Raw genomic sequence first — 19392 nt, 5'->3', positions numbered from 1 at the left:
AACTTCTTTTCCGTTGCATGTCGTGTGACACCTATACAGCAACAAGTTATAAGGCACGCTGACGTGCTCGTGATAGCATTATTTCACGCCAAGGATATGAAGTGGGGTGCTACAACGTAAAACTATTCCAAACTTTTCTCTTACAATTCTGCAATCGGCCCTCCGCGATTGGTAAAAACTTTTTTGGGGCCACCCCCACTTCACCTGCCTGTGACGCGACGTCACGAAAACCACGATAGCTTCCCATCTGATATGACGCGCATCCACTGTTTATGCATGATTCAACTGAACGAATGAAAAATAGATATTTCTGATGCGACGCCTTTTCGTTATTAGCCCTCGACTATTGGTCGAAAGTTTTGGGGCTGAACCCACTTCACTTGCCTGTCACGCGATGTCAAAAAGCCGCGAAAACTCACCTCGTAAAAGTGACGCGTACGCGTTAAAAGTGCATTAATATGCCGAACAAAACTGAATTTTCTTCTGAATAGCCGTAGGCTGCCCCGTTCCGAAAGGAATAAAAGATGGCTGCCGCCGATCGCTGAGGCACTGGCTACTTGCACCTGCCGGAGAGCATAGGTTTATTTGCGCATAATAAAACTTCTTTCGTGGTCGAGTAACCTTTTCAAGCAGTTTCGGAACGTTTACGACCGCTTTATGCCAACTCTGCTTATGTCCGTTTTAATGTCATTCTTAAGCTTCCGTTGCATGCCGCCGCGATTTTCGACCGGCTACCCCAAGCTAAGTAAGGGAAAGTGGACCAATCGCAGACGCCGGCACCACCCTCTTCATCTGGTTATCGATATTCAGTGCAGTGGCTCGGCCCCATCGAAACCCTTGCCACTTGAGCGTGCTACTCGCCTCTTGTCAGCCAATTAGACGAGACAGGCCGCTCAGTGTAGGCAATGTTATTCGTTTTTCAAGCAAACAAAAGTGATCTCTTATGAACAAGGAGAGCATTTTATTGGTCTGTTCAGACAACTCTGCGGGTGACCGCCCGATGCTTGCGTCGGCGGTTACGGAAATCAGACGTCATTATATTGGAACAAAAACATATTGGAATAGTTTTACGTTATAGGGCCCCTGCGTTAAGCATTCTCGGTGCCTTTCACTTGTAACTAATATATAAAGGGTGTTTTTCGAAGCGTGCTGTGATAAAGATTGTGCTTACTAGCCTGCTTAACTAAAATGTAGACGTGCCATGTACTGCGCTCAGACGCGCTCTATGTCTCTGCAGCTGAGGCCAACGTTTATTTTAAAAAAATCAATTCGTTTCACGTCACTAAGGGTTGCGGGAAACGTGGTCTGTCGGCTGGTCTCTTGCCATTTTGTCTCACGCATCGTATCATTTGTCGGAAAGTTTAGCCCGCCAGTTTAGCTGGTGGCGGCAAGTATACCTTTACAAAGGCTGTCACCACTATGAAACAGCGCTTGCATGTAAGCTTCCTACTCCCACGGCTTCATCGATGGTGCATATACACTAGCACACACACACACCTCAGAAAGTGGAGGACAGCCTTCATGCATAGTAGCACAATGGCAGCGCATTGCACGCGTAATGCCGGTGATGTGGGTTTCGCTCCCTCTTGAGGCAAATTGTCCATTCGTCCCCTCTCGTATGTGGTTAACCACTGATTTTTTAATGCACGTTGCGTTGTTTTCTGTTTCTTGCTCCTTTTTTCGCTTTGCCATCTCTGTATTTGCTGGTCTCCGCGCATGGCTGCGATAGCCCTTGGGGTCTGAAGCATGTTGAAATAAATACATAAATGAATGAATAAATAAATAAATAAATAAATAAATAAATAAATAAATAAATAAATAAATAAATAAATAAATATGTTGCGGTGGTTTGGCAATCCCATGGCAATAGCGCGGGCCAGGCTTTGTGCGCGCATGTACCCCCAAGGGCAAAGGAAACGAAAAAATGAAAGGAAATAATTAAAAAATATATGGTTGGCATCGGCGCCATTGTGGCCGCCATCTTGGGGTACTAGCGCACTGAGAAGCTGTGCAAACAAAACGGGCGCGTCTTGCAGCGAACGCCAAATTTATAATAGCCATGATACCACGGAAAATTGTCCGACGATTACAATGCTCCCTAATGCGAAATTTTAGCGCAGCTGTATACATGTTTTCTTTTCGCGATATATTGAAGCAAAGAATTCAATAGCGAAACCACCGCACCGACTGGCAGTGGGCCAGCGCCGTCAGCGCCTTCGTAGAGTATGACAACACTGGCATGATAAGCGGCATCGGATGATGCGCTGATGTCATTGCGGCTTTCCTGGTAGGGTCGGCGACCAAGGTGAGAAGCTGCGTTCGTGCCGTCAAGTGAAACTATGTACGCCACTCTACAGTGGTTGCCATATCTGGGCAAACCATACGTGACCGGGGGAGCCATGGTCGCGTGGGGCCATGGTCCGGCATTTCTCATAGGCTATGAGAAATGCCGGAGCATGGAGTAGGGCAGCACGTTACCTTGTATCGCCTTGTTTTCCATGACGTGCACCCAAAGCCCGGCAGAAGTGTATTCTTCGCACTGCACTTCTATTGGAATGTGGAACTAGCGCGACGAAGAATCGAATTTGTGACCTCGTCAGTTGGCACCGAGTGTCATGGCCACATAGCCAGCACTGTTGATAAATGCGAAGTGTGGATACACATTGACGCCCGCTCACAACAACTGTTGATTTGCGTGCGGTTGCTGTCTCTAGATCATCATTCCAATCACTTTTTCGTGGCCAGTACCATAGAGCAGATGTTGGGTTATGTACGCCCCAGTGATGTTCCTAGTTAGCCATCTGTAAAGGATGGACGCGATTTTGCGTAAGGTGCACACAATTTTAATTATGCTTGCTCAGACAAGACCAGTTCAGGATTCATCTTGAGCTGGTCTCACCTAATGAGCACACTTAAAAATTTACACATTCAGTCGGGAGTGACAGACATGAAATGTGCCTGGAATGGAAACAAATGTTCCTTTGATCGATTTTCAACGAGCGGCCCCTGATAACGGCGTACTGTCGTCAGCAATATGAGCGGGAACGCCGGCATTGTTAAAAAAAAACTATTACTTATCATGCAGAAATTTGAATAGGACATTTTAACGTGCCGCAGGTAGCTCTTCCTCCCGTTGTGCGGCACTGGGTGATCTTGTGCTCAGAATTCGTGTTGAACCACTACAGCCTTTGAAAGCAACTTTTTGTTCGCTTTCTTATTACTCGAGGGGCTACACCCGTGAGAAAAGGTACGCCGACCTGAAGGTTGTCTATATATATAAATTTATTCCTAGTTCAGCCGGCCAAATTGACATTCATAAGTGCAGTGGAACGTTCGTAATGTCAGATACTAGCACTGCAGTCCTCAATTTCAATTTACATTCAAAGGTAGAGAAGAAAATTGGCTTTACCCCGGAATCCGTGTTCTGCATACTTTTGCTGAGGTGAGAGCATTGCGAACTCCAGCACAATGCAAAAGGCAACTGAAGAGTGATGTTCTCGGAAACCCTGACTTCACCAGGACAGAAAAATACATTCAGTGAACAGACCGATGCGAATGCCAGGTTAGGCACTTCTGAATATTGGAGTTAAATATTACTCCTGAGGTAGAATCTGAAGTTAGCCATACTATAGTACCAATATGCCCTGCAGTCCCAAAACGCGACAATAACATCATCTGAAACATATGGCGTGTTATGTAAAACCCTGTACGTTCTTATATGTCACATGGGATTATTGAATGTTGGTTCTGTTCAGTAGGGCACATTCTGGCTTTAAAGCCTACTGTGAGCATTATTTTACCCCTTCATCTTCTGCATCTGTATCATGACGCTGGCCATGTATGATCAACATGGCCAGCGTCATCGACTTCAGCGCATGACATGCGAATAAACCGTTGAGGCTTAACAGCTGTCTCGCAAGTAGTGGAGGCTGCTTTCTATATCTTGGTCCTCTTCGCCTTCGAGTTTCCCTGGGGGTTCGTTCAGGCCACCGCTTGCTCCGCCTTTCCGCCAGGATGCCCCCAAGAAGATCCTCCAGGAGCCTCCGGCGTCGCCGTCTCTGCCCCACCAGCCGTTCCTTCATGGACCGTCAGCACGCGGCAGCGCGATCCCACCATGTTAACTGGCCTTCGTAGTGACGACGTTGATGACTGGCTGGACAAAAAAACAAAAACAAAACAAATTTCGTGTTTTGAGAACAAAATGACGTCACTTCTGTTTTTAACGGATATGACATCACATTCTTTTTTCCCCGCCGGAAGTGTTCCCTAATCCTAAAGATGGCGCTAAGCCCCATGAACCGCCGATGAACAGCCATGTTTTGAACGTATGGGCTGCTATGGAAGCTTCGCTACCAGCTATATTACCTTGTACAACGCATCTAAGCAGCGTTTCCTTCTGTTTGGCAGTTTTTTTCACACGGATTCCGCGGGCCGGATGCGGTCTTCTATGGAGGCTGATGTAGCTCGCTATAGGTCTCAACGCTGCCGTGACTTGAATCTGGCCAGACGAGCAGGCCCATCAAGATAAACCGGACAGCTGCACTCTGTGCTCGATGGTTGGATGACCGCTATCGGCTGTCGACGACGTCATCACTTCCCACGAACTTTCGTCGGTGTTTGCTGGGCGTCTCTTTGACCCAGTCGCATTCGGCAGTAGCGGCAGCGTGGTCAACTTCACGTACAGCGCATCTAAGCAGCGCTTCTTCTGTTTCGTAGGTTGGTGCTTTCAAATTTGTTTCACTTACTACTGTTGCTGCCCCCGCGCGCCACTGTTTCCGCCCGCTTACTCAAAACGGCTGACGAATCTGACAACTGTCTTGCCTGTCACCAAAAAATTGCTACTGCTGCCTTGTCGGTGGTCTGCTCTGGATGTGGTTTTACTTAATACATTGGTAGCTATTCAGGCCTGAATGCTAGGACTTTCAACGCCAGAAAAACTGTTGGCAGTTTGATGCAGTGGGTGCGTTGAACTTGTAAGGCTGATCGGTATTTCCGCGAGCCCGTTATTGACGAAGGAGCCCCTTCAGGTGAACATAGTTACTTGGTTAGCGAAATGAAATCTATGAATGCAAAGTTATCTGCGAAAAGGCCTCTGGCAGAGAAAGCTGATTTCTTTAAAAGAGCTTAGCATTGGGCTAGTTGGACAGGCTTGATTCCTTTGTCCGGTTAAAAGACTTAGTAGTTGATTTAAAGGCATCACTGGAACACATGTTCATTCAATGTGACGAAGTAAATAATCATCTGGCCAACCAACCTAGTGAAATAACTGAGATTAAGGCATAGTTAAGTAAGGTTGAAAATTCCACTGCTGAAAACATTATCATTGACTGGCAAAACCAGCTGAATGACATTGAACAGTATGGACGGAGGCACGACCTTGAAATACGAATTCTTTTGCACATTGAGAATGAGGGCCAGTCGGACAAGGTAAATGAACTCATGAGGCCTTTTGGTTTGCCGCCTTTGATGGAACAGGCAACAGGGGGAACACACAGAATGCAGGCGAAAGGTGATTATTACCTGTCGTGCTGATATGGTATGTCTCACGCAAAGCGAAAGAAATCTCAGAAAAAAAACAAAGCTGATCCTACAGAGTAATGCTATGTTCACATTACGGTCGTAACGCGCGTAACAGCTCTTTTGGCGTATCGAACGTAACGGCTGTAAAAAAATGTTACGGCAGTTAAGCCGGCACCTTTGTTCACATTTACTGCTGCTTAAATTACGGCTTTTACAACACGCCAATCAAATTTGGAGCTGCAGAATCGACGTCACCAGCGGTCCAATATGGCTCCTGCCAACATGCGAGCGCTGGCCGAGATCGAAGAAATTCACGCTCAAAACAAACTTATAGTCATGTATTCAATCGTCCAAAGACTACGAAGGCGACGCAGAAGGGTTTGGGTGCGGCAAGTATTTCTCCACAGGGCCGTGGACGGCGATTTTCACAACCTTTTCGCCAAGCTCCGAGTTGGTGACGCTGCGATGTTTCATAACATCATGCGCATGTCGCCCCAGCAGTTCCGCTTCCTTGAAAACCTAATGAGACCACTCATCGAAGTTCGGAGCACGTATCTGCGGCCATCGATTTCCTCGGCGGATAAACCAGATGAACTGAAAACAGTCTCGCAAGGCGCACTGCAAAAATTTTCACGAACACAGCCAATCGTGCGCAGGGAATGGCGGAATGGCACTTCCCGCGCCCGGAGCTGTCTGCAGACGGGAGGACGGAAGTGTCGTCACCGGTTGTTGAAAGCCGAAAGCTTATCGGTCATTGGCTGTGTCACAACGGTCGTAACATAACAGTCGTAAATGTTGCCGACCCTTTAACACTCTCACCCACGATTTTTGCGAGAATTGCGCACGTTGGTACCTTTACGTTCGCAGTCTGAACTAGACGCATACGCTTGTTGCGCTTCCGCTTACGTATGTTACGAAAAATCGGCGCCTTACAAACGTAGTCTGAACACAGCATAAATAGCATATTCCTTTATACGATATCCTCACACCAAGAAATTAGCGTCTGCTGTGGTTGGCAGGTTTTAGGGCAGGAGAAACCGGGCATTGGTTTGCTTGTCAGAATGGAGGAAAAGTGTGCAGAACACGTGGTGAGCGGGACCTGCGTATTTAAAGTGAGGACATTTAGGCAAGATGACTGCTTCTAGTAACAATCAGCAGCCGTGCAGGGCTTCCAGTAGTCGCTCGTGAAGAGCTAGTGCATATGGCCATGCCAACTCAAATCGATCGCTGGTGAGTTGATATTTTTCCAAGAAGATTGTTACAGTGCTGAATTCTTTTGCTTACATATTGTAAAACTAATACAACCGGCGCATAAAATGACCTCGGTATTCTGTCCTAATACTAAAAGCCTAAGGTAAAAGAGTCATTACATTATTGTTCATCTACTTTCCCTTGGAATAACATATGATGTACTTGCGTTCATAGAAACTTGGTTTCGCGAGGCTCAGGGTGTAATTCAGTTTGACGGGTATTCTGATGTCACTTTTTAGAAAGCGTAGAGGTGACGGCATTTCTCTACTTTCATCGCAAAATTTTGTCTTGGAGCGGTATTCTGTTAATGAAAATTATGAAGTGTTATCTGTTGAATGATCTACTTTTATGTATATCTTAGTGTACCTACCACCTTCGGGGATGTGAACAATTTTGCATGATATATTGAACAAAAAAGCAACAAAATCCCAACAAAGAAGGGCGTATGACAGGGAGATACGATCGCTTCAATGCTATTCACAGCGTGCTTACAGGAGGTATTCAGAGAGCTGGATTAGGAAGAATTGGGGATAAGAGTTAATTGAGAATACCTTAGTAACTTGCGATTCGCTGATGATATTCGCTGCTTAGTAACTCAGGGGACCAATTGCAATGCGTGCTCACTGACCTGGACAGGCAAAGCAGAAGGGTAGGTGTAAAAGTTAATCTGCAGTAAACTAAAGTAATGTTTAACAGTCAAGGAAGAGAACAGCAGTGTAGGATAGGTAACGAGGCACTGGAAGTGGTAAGGGAATACATGTACTTAGGGCAGATAGTGACCGCGGATCCGGACCATGAGAATGAAATAATCAGAAGAATCTATGCCATGTTACCGACCGCAGCTTGAAGTGAGCTGTCAGTCAATAGCAGCCGTCTAAGGGAATGAGGAATTAAAGCATCCTGAAGAGAGTGAGGACAGGGCCGTGTGTTGAAAAGAGAGCGCTTGAGAGAAATGTGACTTCGTGATCCTCGCGCGAGCTTGACGGAGCGAGTACGACCGCAAAACTTGGCTGAGATGTTAGCAGCAGCGTATGCTACCGGCGCGATATGTTATTTCACCAAGCCCGAGGGGGGGGGGGGGGGGGTTCAGGGCTTCTTTAATGTTCGCTGTTAATCGCGGCGGGCATGTTGCTTCGCCTTGTAGCTGAGTCATGACAGTTTGCTCGTTACGACGAGAGTGTCGCTGCCGCTCTGCTTCGACGTGCTTGGAACGACGCAGTAAGTGTCGGCTGATTGGCGTGTGCAACGCGCATTGTGCTTTCTCGCATTTCTGTAGTTGTAGCAAGTTGCAAGGAGCAGAGCGTTTTAGCCCAGGCGTTTGATTAGGTAGCCCATTTGTAAAAAAAATATAATAAATAAAAAATGCGGACCGCAATGTGAAGCATCTGGACTCCACGACTAGGGTTGACAAGAGTAGCGCAGCAGTGGTTTGAATCGCTTTGGCAGTCTGTCGTTTTTTAACATCGGTGCAACACGAGGACTTTCGATTGCGATCAAGCCCGATGCGAATTAATATTTTCAGCCACCACCAAGAATGGTAGCTATTGCAGGGCCCAACAATGCAGATCGAGCTGGTTGAGCGCACTCGGCATTACGGTACAGATGACAACCTATGATGGGGATCTACTTGATCCTCGTCATGCAAAATTGTGGGAGAAAGTGCCCTTGTAGAAGCGCCAAATCTGGATTGGACTCGACAGCGCTCCAACGTAGTTGTCTAACAGGGGTATAAATTGATCTCAGGTTTCGCCACTTCGAGGACGTCACCGCCATTGTGCCGAAGGACGCGATGGTAAAATCGTCTCTTTCGGTACTTGTAAGTTTCTTCACGCTTTTTTAAAATTCTTTGGCGAATCATTCGCCTCTTCTTTCGTTTTGTTTTTAACATGCAGTGACATCGCGCACCTCGCAGTGCCTGCGTGACGCTGCCGCTCCTGCCGACGCTAAGCGTGGCACTCAGCGGAGGCTACGAGTCCCATTGTCCCTATACCTTCATTAACGGACCACATTCATATGTGAGAGCCCTCTCGACTGGCTGTGCGACATGGATAAATATTTTGCAACAGAAAACGTTACGTAAAATTCGCACGTGAATGCGGACAAGCGCGTCTTTGTTGATTCTGCCAACAACAGCAGTGGTGCGCGCTTGTCTCATCTCTTTTTTGCACTGCCTACTCGCAAACATGTAGAACTACTCCGGTGTTGTGCCACTGAACGGCAGGCTTGTGCGAATAAACGCCCGGGAGAGACAATGTCAGCCGCTCGTACTCATGGAGGAAGGAAGATACTGGGAGAGATCGTCGCGTGACAATTTCGAAGCCTAGTCATAAAAAATTTAGAGGAATGGGATGATGGGAAATAGGCCATCCCGTGATAGACAAGCGGTAGCTTTAGTCGCCTCGCTTTGATTGCGTCTGGTGCGGGGTTTTTATAATATGCACTCGTAGTCGGTGTGGCAAATGAACGCCGAGGTTGAGTGAAGGAATTCAGGTGCGTGAAGCAGTCGAGTCTGTATTATGTCAGTCAGGTAAAGCACCAACCACCACGCGGCTCGCCGCTTAAGCAAGCAGCAGACAGACGCCAATGCAGCAGTGAACGAAGGTGTCAACATCATGCCAAACAACCCCCGACGAGTACGTAAAAGACGAAGGGTCGCGTTTCGGAGCGTTTTCAGGGAAACGAGGAAATCTTTCGCCCTGCAAACTCGTGAGGACAACCAAGCCGCCCTTTTGACGGCGATTCGTCGCGTTTGGGACCATATTCTGGAAAACAATATGATGACTTTCGCCCCTGCAAATATGCGAAGGCGCTCAAGCGAGCGTGTAGGGTCCGCAGCGACTGCTTTACCGTGCGAAAAAAATTCGTCCCATCTTGTGCTTGACGATGGACTGCCGAGCCGCGGACCCCGACCATGTATGAGGCGTGCCCGCTCACTGTTACGGCAGATGGTTCCAGTCGACAATGTCGCTCTGCTCAATACCTTCTGCCTCTCAAAAGACCGGCGATAACTCAATAGGCACGTCTGAACAGTGTAAGGACGTCGCACCAAATAATCTTAAAAAATAGTGCACATAAATCTCAAGAAAAGGCGACGGCTTCGGCGTTTAGAGGGCAGGGCAATGCTATTTCTGTCACAACGAAAGACGCACAGCCAGTGGCGTAGCTAGGTCGTCTGGCACCCGGGGCCCATAGGTCTTCTGGCACCCCCACCCCCACCCCTCAGGGTGAAGTGGAGGAAGTCCAGGATAGCAATGATTTCCGGGTGTCTTCAGACGTATATGACACCCCCCCCCCCTCTGGCCCCTTGCACCCGGGGCCCAAGCCCCTCTCCCCCCCCTCCCATGTTGCTACACCACTGCGCAGAGCGGACCCTTTTACTCAGCAAGCACTTGGCAAATAACTATCCCGCGCAAGATCTCGCGTCATCCTATATAGGTGCTAGAGAGAGGAACAAAAAATTAGCAATACGCACCGGAATCTCAGCTACACAACAGCTGATTTGACGAAACAATAGACCACGCTCGGGCCGGCATACTCTGGACGGGTTTCGAGGCGAGATCGTCGACTAACGGCGGTGGTAAGCGCAAGTAATGCTTTGAAAATTATGTCGCCATGTGTCTGGCTCCTCAGCCTTTCGCCCCGTTTCAAGCCAACGCATTTAAAGCGAAGAACGACGCGCGCGGTAGCGGAAACCCACGCCTTGTACTTCCTATGTGCCTCCGTGCCTCTGACGGCAGGCGCCACTCAGCCACTAATCGTTACCGCATACCAAACAAACACGAATGGTCCGGCAACAATGTGGGTCTATTCCTACCCGAAAAGCATCGCGCACAAGGCCCCGGCGAGCGGGAGGGGCGGGGCGTCAGAGGAGGTTGGCTTGCCGAGGCTAGCGCAATCACGTGACGCTCCCTCCTACTGTTTTTTCTTCCTCCATGCCCCTACCCCTGTACGCAACACGGGCACGTGACCACGCTGCCTGGCGACATTTGCACTTGATCCAGTGAGCGGCGCTGCTTAGTTGCGTCCGTAGCGCCGCCTAACCAAGGTTAGCAGGTCTATAACGGTTATCATGAGATCGAAAAGAAAAATGCCCTCCCTTTTGCTAACTACCCGCAGCAGACGGAACAACTTGTTCATGGCTATAATTTGCTCCTCGATCTTCAAGGGCCATGACGTCCGTAGCTGTCGCCCTACAGTTGCACGACTGCATTTGCACGATGTGAACTCGAGACGCTGAGCCGCGCTCTCTGCAGGGAAACAGGAACAGCACCTCTTTCACTTGTGTAACTTGTCGCCCTGAATAGGTGCGTCCACCGCGCGCGGCACTCTGGATGACTAGTTTAAAGATTGCAAACAAATCGGAGAGACCTGCTGCCGATTCTTACCTGTGCAATCCAGTTTTAGAGCGCAGCTCTTTGGCGTCCGTTCCTGGGTTTCGCGTCGTCGTCGGCGTTGTCGTCGGCCTCGTAACCAGCTCCGCCCCCCTTTCATCCCCCCAGCGCTAGCAGCGACCGACTGATACCGCTGGATGCCGCTGACGCCGCTAGAGAGTCAAGATAACGTGACTGCATAGAACACCGTCGCCGCCATGCAGAAAGAGGAGGAAAGGGTCCCCCCCTGTTCTTGTGTGGCGGATAGGGTGCTCTTCAGTTGCCGACGCGCCGGTTATTTCACGTAGGCCCCGGCACGTCGACGAATACGTGACCACCTTCCCACGGCTAGACCTGGTTCTTAGCGCTGCGGAAGCGAGGGTATCATATTGTTTGTGTCGGCATCGGCGGCGTTGTCCCTGAAACCCACTCCGCAGCTGGGGTTGACTCACTATCTGCGTCAGCGGCATCAGTCAGTCGCTGCTATCTCTTCCCTCCTCCCTTTATCGTGTTGTCCGCTTGCTGCGCGCGCTTCTGCCCCCATCGTTTGCCGCTGGGTGTACACGCCGCCCCCCTCCCCCCTCTTCCTGCGAGTCTCCGGTTGTCAAAGCGCCGGCTCGAACTTAATTCCTTTCTTCGCTCCTCCTCCAATGCAACCCCTGTGCGGTGGCAATCAGAGAGCCAGATCGGTGGCGGCGGATCTGTATATGTGCACCGCCCGAGCCGAAATTGCCGCTGCCGTTCGCCCTGTGCGGTGGCAATCAGAGAGCCAGATCGGTGGCGGCGGATCTGTATATGTGCACCGCCCGAGCCGAAATCGCCGCTGCCGTTCGCCACTGCGAAATTATCTGCCAGTTCTTTCTGAGCCATGAGCGAGACGACCGATGGAAGTCCTCCGTCTGCTGCTGCTGCTGCTGCTGCTGCTGCTAAACGAGCTGCCAGAGCAGAGGCCCAGCGCCGTCGCCATCAGAATCCAGAGGTGCGTGCCGCCGAAGCAGAAGCTTACCGTCGCCGCCGTCGAGATGATCCAGGAGTACGCGTCGCCGAAGCAGAGGGTCCCGTTCCTCTCGCTCGTAACGCGTCCCACGGCTGTGACAACCTCGCGAGGCACTTGTATAGATCTCGTCTTTGAGAATCAAGCATTGGTGTACCAAGTCGAACATATATCAGTCTATTTCTCCGACCACAAAGCTTCCTTCATGACTGTCAAGAACTGTTAGTGGAGTCTTTGTTAAAGGAATACGTGTGAAAAATAAAAAAAAATTCTGTGATAGCGCATACATGTGTTGCTCGATTTCTTTGCCTCAATCTATCGAAAAGGTGAAACAGCTTATTTGCTGCGCTCAAATTTCGCATTAGGAAGTAACGTAATCGTCGGTAATTTTTTTGTATGTGGGACCATTCCTTCATGTCATTAATCTTCTCATGAGCCGAAACCGCCGTGCGCATTTCTAGCGTCGCATCTGGAACGTCTCCCATAGGTTATAGTTTATTCTAAAGCGCTTCTCACAGCTCTACCGAGCCTACGTGTCAGACACGAGGAAAACTCTTTCACCAAGTGCGTCAGAAAATGAAGGCGGACAACTATGAATAGGAGAAGAAAATAAGATGTTGACATTTCACTTTCTTAACACAGGTGAAGCTCAAGCGTATGGTTGATATAGCGCACATGACGCTATCGGCCCTCGGTTCGCCTTCACGCCTACCTTTTCCGCATCGCAGATCGCATTCAAGACAGGATTCGCGCGGCCGCGTCATACGCAGCAGCCGCTGGAGTAGAACGCGTCGTTGTAAACATTCGCTTACTATCTAAATTGCCTAGTACGCTGTCAGCGCGCACAGGCTAACAAGAACACTTCACACTCGATGACCGCGGACTCTCGCTGACAAAAACACTGATGTGAGCAATCGTGGCAGCAGCAGTCAGCGAAATGACCTTCGTCGTTTCCACGCAATCTGCGCGGTGAGAACAGAGCGCACTCAAACCTACGCGCCGTCGGCCCACACCTAGACTGTGACGCCAAAGCAGATGTTTTTCAAGATAAAGCGCGCGCAAACGGGCGCACCGAAGTACAATAGAGACGTTTAGCTTGTACGCTATTCCGGTAAACGGGAGTGGTTTGGGCGGATTACCGGATGGTCGGGGCGTAAACGTGAGCGGTGAAGCCGCCTGGTGTTGTAGAGCTCAACCAGACAAACGCATAGCTAAAACTGCAGTAACTCACCATATCCTGCTTCGCCACTCGTGCAAATTTTTGGCAGTGGCGTAATTGTGAACACGATTACGCCACTGTCGAATATTTACGCCAGCAGCTAAACAGAATACAGTAATTAGCTCTGTGGTTGTGTGGTTGAGCTTTGCGCCACCAGCTGGCGCCACCGATCAGGCCGCTCACCTTTACGCCCCCGCTAAACCGGAAAACCGCCCGCGCTTTCCCGGATACCGGACGCGCTAAAAGTCCCTATTAGAGACCTTTAGCGTGTCCGGTATCCGAACAAGCGCGGGCGGTTTTCCGGTTTAGCGGGGGCGTCAAGGTGAGCGGCCCGATCGGTGGCGCCAGCTGGTGGCGCAAAGCTCAACCACACAAACATAAAGCTAATTAAGCTGCTGGTGTAAATTTTCGACAGCGGCGTAATCATGTTCACAATTACGCCGCTGCCAATGATTTGCACCAGCAGCGAAGCAGAATATAGTGGGTTACTGCAGTTTTAGCTCTGTGTTTGTCTGGTTGAACTCTACGCCACCAGGCGGCTGAACCACTCTGGCCGCTCACGTTTACGCCCCCGCCAATCCGGCAACACGCCCAAACCGCCCCCGTCTGCCGGAATAGCGGGCAGGCTATACGTCTCTATTACCACGAGACGAGCCCTCTACGCATGCACCACAAAGAAAACCTGTGGCAACTGCCAAATGGTGAACCCAGCGCCCTTTCGCGAGGCTTCGCCTCGTTGCTCCATCCTCACTTCGCTCCAGCTCCAGCTCTCTGCATAAGACAACTCAGTAGTGCTGCACTCTGAAACCCTGAATTCACCAGGACAGAAAGATATCTGCAGTAAACAGGCCCAACTGAAGGCCAGCTTATACAGTTCTGACGTAAATAGTACTTCTGTGCGAAAATCCCAAGTTAACCATATTAAAGTACAAACATCTCCCATAACCCTCGTACGCAGTTCTGAATGTTAGAGGTAGATATTGTCACGTGGTCGTGGCGTCAAAGAACACAGTAGCAATACTGTGAAAGGCCAAACTAGCTTTTATTGGGCGAACCTGTGCCCACAAAACAGGCTACACTTAAAGCACAACGAGAGCGGCGAACACAGTCGGCGATCGTCGAAAATCTGATCAAGGGGTCAAGCACGTCGGCTTTTATGCATCAATCGTCGAATGTTCCAGACTAATCGCTGGGACACGCGTGCCTTCCACAAAGCTCTACATTATTCGCGTCGCGCACATATGCAATCAGATTACACAAGTTTCGGTCACAGATAGTGGATGCAACCATCGTTAACATTCCACAAACTTCCCACACATGCAAGCGCGTCCTGCGCTGTGCGATAACATTTGTTAGGCGGTGAAACGCGTGGCCATTAAAGACAAGTAGACGTGTCAATATTACTCCTGTGCGAAAATCCCAAGCTAAAAAAAATTTAAATTATGGGGTTTTACGTGCCAAAACCACTTTCTGATTATGAGGCACGCCGTAGTGGGGGACTCCGGAAATTTCGACCACCGGGGTTCTTTAACGTGCACCTAAATCTAAGTACACGGGTGTTTTCGCATTTCGCCCCCACCTAAATGCGGCCGCCGTGGCCGGGATTCGATCCCGCGACCTCGTGCTCAGCAGACTAACACCATAGCCACTGAGCAACTAAGGGGGGTTCCCAAGTTAACCATATTAAAGTACAAACACGCCCCGTAACCCTCGTACGCGGTACTCTCATATGAAACATCAGGGGTGCTATGTGAACAGCCGAATGTTCTTATATGTCATATGGGATTATTGGATATTAGCTCTGTTCACTGTGGTAGGTTCTCGCTTTAAAGCCTACATTTATGCCATTACGGCGACTGTCTGAAAACCTTGACTTTCGCTGCGGCACGCTGTGCATACTTAAGCTGCGCTTTCCCCACAAAGGTCAAGTGTTTTCGCAGGTCCGCTTACCGCGAAGTCAACGGCAGCAGTTGGCACAAGTGCAGTGTGGAAATCAATGACGAAAGCAAACTGTGCAAAAGCAGACGTTTCCTTCTAAGCCGTTCGCGATTTCGTTTCCAGGATGCGACCTATGAAACTTCGTGCCAGATGAAAAAGACAGCAAGCGGTGCTCCTTCACAGCACACGATCTCGCCGGCATGTTGAAGATCGCGTGCTTATGGCGTATTCGCAGTCAGCGCATCGCGACAGATGTTTCGTGCGACCTTTGTGCGTCTTGCGTTTCCTAGTAGCTGTTGTGATGGCGATAGCTCTCCTATTCGTCGGGCGCCTCCATTGCTACAGTCGTGCCAGAGGCGAATGCGCATCAAATGCGGCATCAACATTGCTCCCCCCGTCTGTTATGAGGGTGTTGTCGACAGTAATGCGTGTAAATTTTTATGTGAAGAAAAGAGCTTACGCAGTAGAGCAGCATTGTGTCTGCACATATACCGTCTCCGTTAATTCATTCCGCCAACAGCGAAGGTTTTGCGGCAAGTAGACGGCTACAGGCTACTACCGTGAAGCGCCTCAGCGTCGAGCATTAATTCCAACCAGCAGTTTGAACAGATGATCATATAGGCTTATGAAAATTTGCGGTAAAACGAACAGGTCATGCATTAAAGATATATATGCCAGTTCATGTCAGTATAGGTCAGTTCTCACACCCTTCGAAATTACTAGAGGTCTGGCTTGCCAGAGCCCGAAATCTACCCAAGACTTTGAAAATGCTTCGCTTTATCAGGTGCCATTCATTTGGCTATACCCAAGTTTATTAATTCTGCTTCTTATACTTCAGTGCTACACTCTGTGCTCTGTTCGATGCACGTTGCTTTATGCTGAGCCACCTCGGCAATGTGCAATGTACCTATGCCTGTTCAATACCAACCACGCCACGACACGCTAAATATTTTAGAACCATGATGGGTGTATAGGGAGTGCTTGGTGGGTTATCTAATGATTAACACCCTCATCTTCAAGGGTAAGATTGAATCGTTTATTGAGACAGGTGATGTTTTCGTTTTTTTAGCACTTCATGCGACATGTAAAGATGACGATTGCTGCCACAGGTGGCACGAAAACTGCATGCAATAAACTTTAACAGCTATTGCTGCAAATATTCGTACCAGACCTTTCGGTGTGCAACATGTGACCATAATTTGTACATTGTTTACAACTACTGTTGCCCTCATTGCAGGCGTAATTAGGGCTCTTTGTCTTGTACAATAAAATATCTTATAGACTTCAGAGTAAGGGTGTTAGCCATGGGTAAATTAGAACTGTTAAAGGGGTAAATATTTGTATGGTGTACATTTTGCTGGGCGTCGCAGCACGATAACCATCGTAAAATTCCCATGTATTGCTTCGGCGAGAAAAAATGAATCGACGCAGTTTTGTAACGTGGTGCGGTTAAGAAGTTCACAAAGAAACTAGATTTTTCTTGGAAATGGCCGATGCTTCCCAGTCCGCCACGTCCATGGATACATGGCAGAGGCTGTACATAACCACCAAGATGGGGACCAGAGGGAAAGGAAAGCCTGAAAGCAGACACAGAAAGCAATCATGTTAGAATAATGCCAATTTGCACACATTAAAAAAATAAAAACTCAGTGCCCTTCCTCGGCTCTGACATACGTTGAGCAGAACGACATCCTCCCAACAACTTGATCGGCTTTGATCACGGCTTGTCAACTTAGGATGCTCTACTACTGATGAAACACCAACTTATACAGCTCAGCCCAACGCACACGAAAGCTCGTTTGGGATTGGATGTGGAAAAAGCTTTAGATCGTGTAAAGCATACGGCAATACTTGACGTTCTTTCGGAGATGGGGTTATCTAAGAGACTTTTTAACATGATTAAGGACTTTCTTAGAAACAGAACTGCACAACTCATGCTGGGAGAGCTTAACTCAGAAGCTAAGAATTTGGGAAATAGGGGCATTCCAGAAGGGGCTGTGCTCTCGCCCATGCTATTCAATTTAGCAATGTTGAAGGTTGCAAGAAATTTGGAGGAAATTGAGGGTACACATTATGTGGTATGTGCCGACGACATAACCGTATGGAGTTCCTAGGGACCAGACAGAGGCCAGATTACAGGAAAGTTTATATGTTGCAGAGAACACTCTGAAATACATAGGGTCGAAATGCTTGTCAGCCAAATCAGAACTCTTGGTCATTAAACATCGCAGGAAAGGTCGTATATCAAGAGGTTACATTCCAGAAGATGAGCCAAGAGAGTGCTTTTACACTCATGAAGGATCCGCAATCAGTCTAAAAAAAAAAACATTCTTGGGTATTATATAGAAGGAAACAATGCTAACTTTAGAACAATAAAACATGTCTCGGATAAAACAGATGAAGTCATTAGGTTACTATGGAGAAATACCAACAGACAGAGAGGCTTAGGAGAAGAAAGTGCTTTGAGGCTAATACACGCCTTTGCCCTCTGTCACTTCAGTCATGTGACTGGATTATTCAAATGATAGCAGACAGAACTTAACAAACTTCATGTGATGCTCAGGGAGCTTGTAAAAGTAGCCCTAGGGATACCGAGTAACATTTAAACCGACAAACTCATGACTCTGGGGGTGTACAATTCAATGGAAGAAATTGCGGAGGCCCACTAGCTAGCGCTACAGGAAAGATTCACAAAAGCACGAGCTGGCAGGAACATATTACAGACAATAGGCGCAGAATTGAATAGATCAAGGAGCCCAAAAGAGGCTGAAGTACAATTATAGACTGGCGTTAGGAATAAGATCAGAAGCAACCTTCTCCCCAGAAAGATGCATCCAGAGTATAATATCAGACGGAGAAAGGCAAGAGATAAAGCACTCTTGCATGAAATAGAGCAGCAGAACCAACTGGAAGTAAGTTGATGCTGCCTGGCTAAAAGGTCAAGAAGCATATACGGACATTTTATCAAATTCTCAAGGGAAGGTGCAAGACGCTATCACTATTTTTACCAAGGACCCCATGGCAGCTGAACAAGCGGCAATTGCTCTAGCTGTCAGGAGTAATAAGTGGGCCTACATTTACAGTGATTCAAAAGCTGATATTACGGGTTTATATAAAGGCTGCGTAGCCTGAGTTGCAGCTAAACTTTTGGAGAGGATCGGGCTTATGAGAATTGATATCCGATGGTTTCCTGTGCATATGGGGAATCTGGACGAGACTCTGGTAAACCTCAACGAGGTTGCTCATGACTTGGCACGAAGGCTTGCTAACTGTGACAGTCACAACCGAGCCGGTCACCATCAACCCAGGGAATATAGAGATCATTTAATAACTTAGAATGACATTACCAAACATTATTATCTAAGACGCAGGCAATGCTTATTGCCAGATTCAAAACTGAACAGTGCTCAGGCAGTCTCCCTGCGCTTATGCGAACATGTACATATCCTACGCCCTACGACATTAATAAAATATATCCATAGAGGAACATTAAGATGGGCTGCAACGATAGTAATGGCATCGTTGGAATCAGACTTATGCTGGCGGGCTGTCCCGCGACATTTCCCAACGTCGTTGAAGAATGGACACAGTCGGAAAAGGGATTCAAAGCTCACTGTTTCAAGACCAACTAAGATCCGTACAGAGGGCCCATGATGTCGCTGAAAGGCTTAGCTTGACAATGCCAACGTGGGGGCGGCCTACTTTGGTTTAAATAGTCGAGCCTCCGGACTCCATTTCAATAAACGTTCTCACGCACACGTACGCACACGCGTGCATGCACACGGGCAGTGTTGATACATTAGCGTCGCCTGCATTTCACACACCGGCGTCTTACGCTGCTTATTGTCTTGATCACAATTCTTGCATCCGACCAGAGCACAGTCTCCCCCGGTAAATCTTCACATTGTGAAAAATGTTGTTTGATCTCGCCCGACCGCATACAGCGTTTAGCAGACACCGCTGGATACGCATTCGCGGCAGAGCAATGGTACATTCGTTTTCGCTCCCTAGGCCAGGGATGTCCAAAACGCCTGGAATGCCGGTGGCGCCGCTTGATTTCAGTTGCACAAACTGGCTGCTGCAAACCGTTTATAAACCGG

The 19392-nt window shown here is 48.5% G+C and overlaps 1 protein-coding gene across 2 annotated transcripts in view; it reads right to left on the bottom strand.

Moving 5' to 3' along the window:
• Positions 1–16314: 16314 nt before the first annotated feature.
• The window catches only part of LOC135904781 (protein-cysteine N-palmitoyltransferase Rasp-like), a 40753-nt gene continuing 37675 nt past the window's right edge, over positions 16315–19392 (bottom strand). For both annotated transcript variants that reach the window (XM_065435763.2, XM_065435764.2), the window contains exon 12: positions 16315–16869. In XM_065435763.2, the coding sequence (XP_065291835.2) occupies positions 16751–16869 (119 nt within the window). In that variant the 3' untranslated portion in view covers positions 16315–16750. The remainder of the gene's footprint in view (positions 16870–19392) is intronic.

This window comes from Dermacentor albipictus, chromosome 7 (assembly GCF_038994185.2).
Source record: "Dermacentor albipictus isolate Rhodes 1998 colony chromosome 7, USDA_Dalb.pri_finalv2, whole genome shotgun sequence".
Lineage (NCBI taxonomy): Eukaryota > Metazoa > Arthropoda > Arachnida > Ixodida > Ixodidae > Dermacentor > Dermacentor albipictus.
This window is presented reverse-complemented; position numbering and strand designations above follow the sequence as displayed.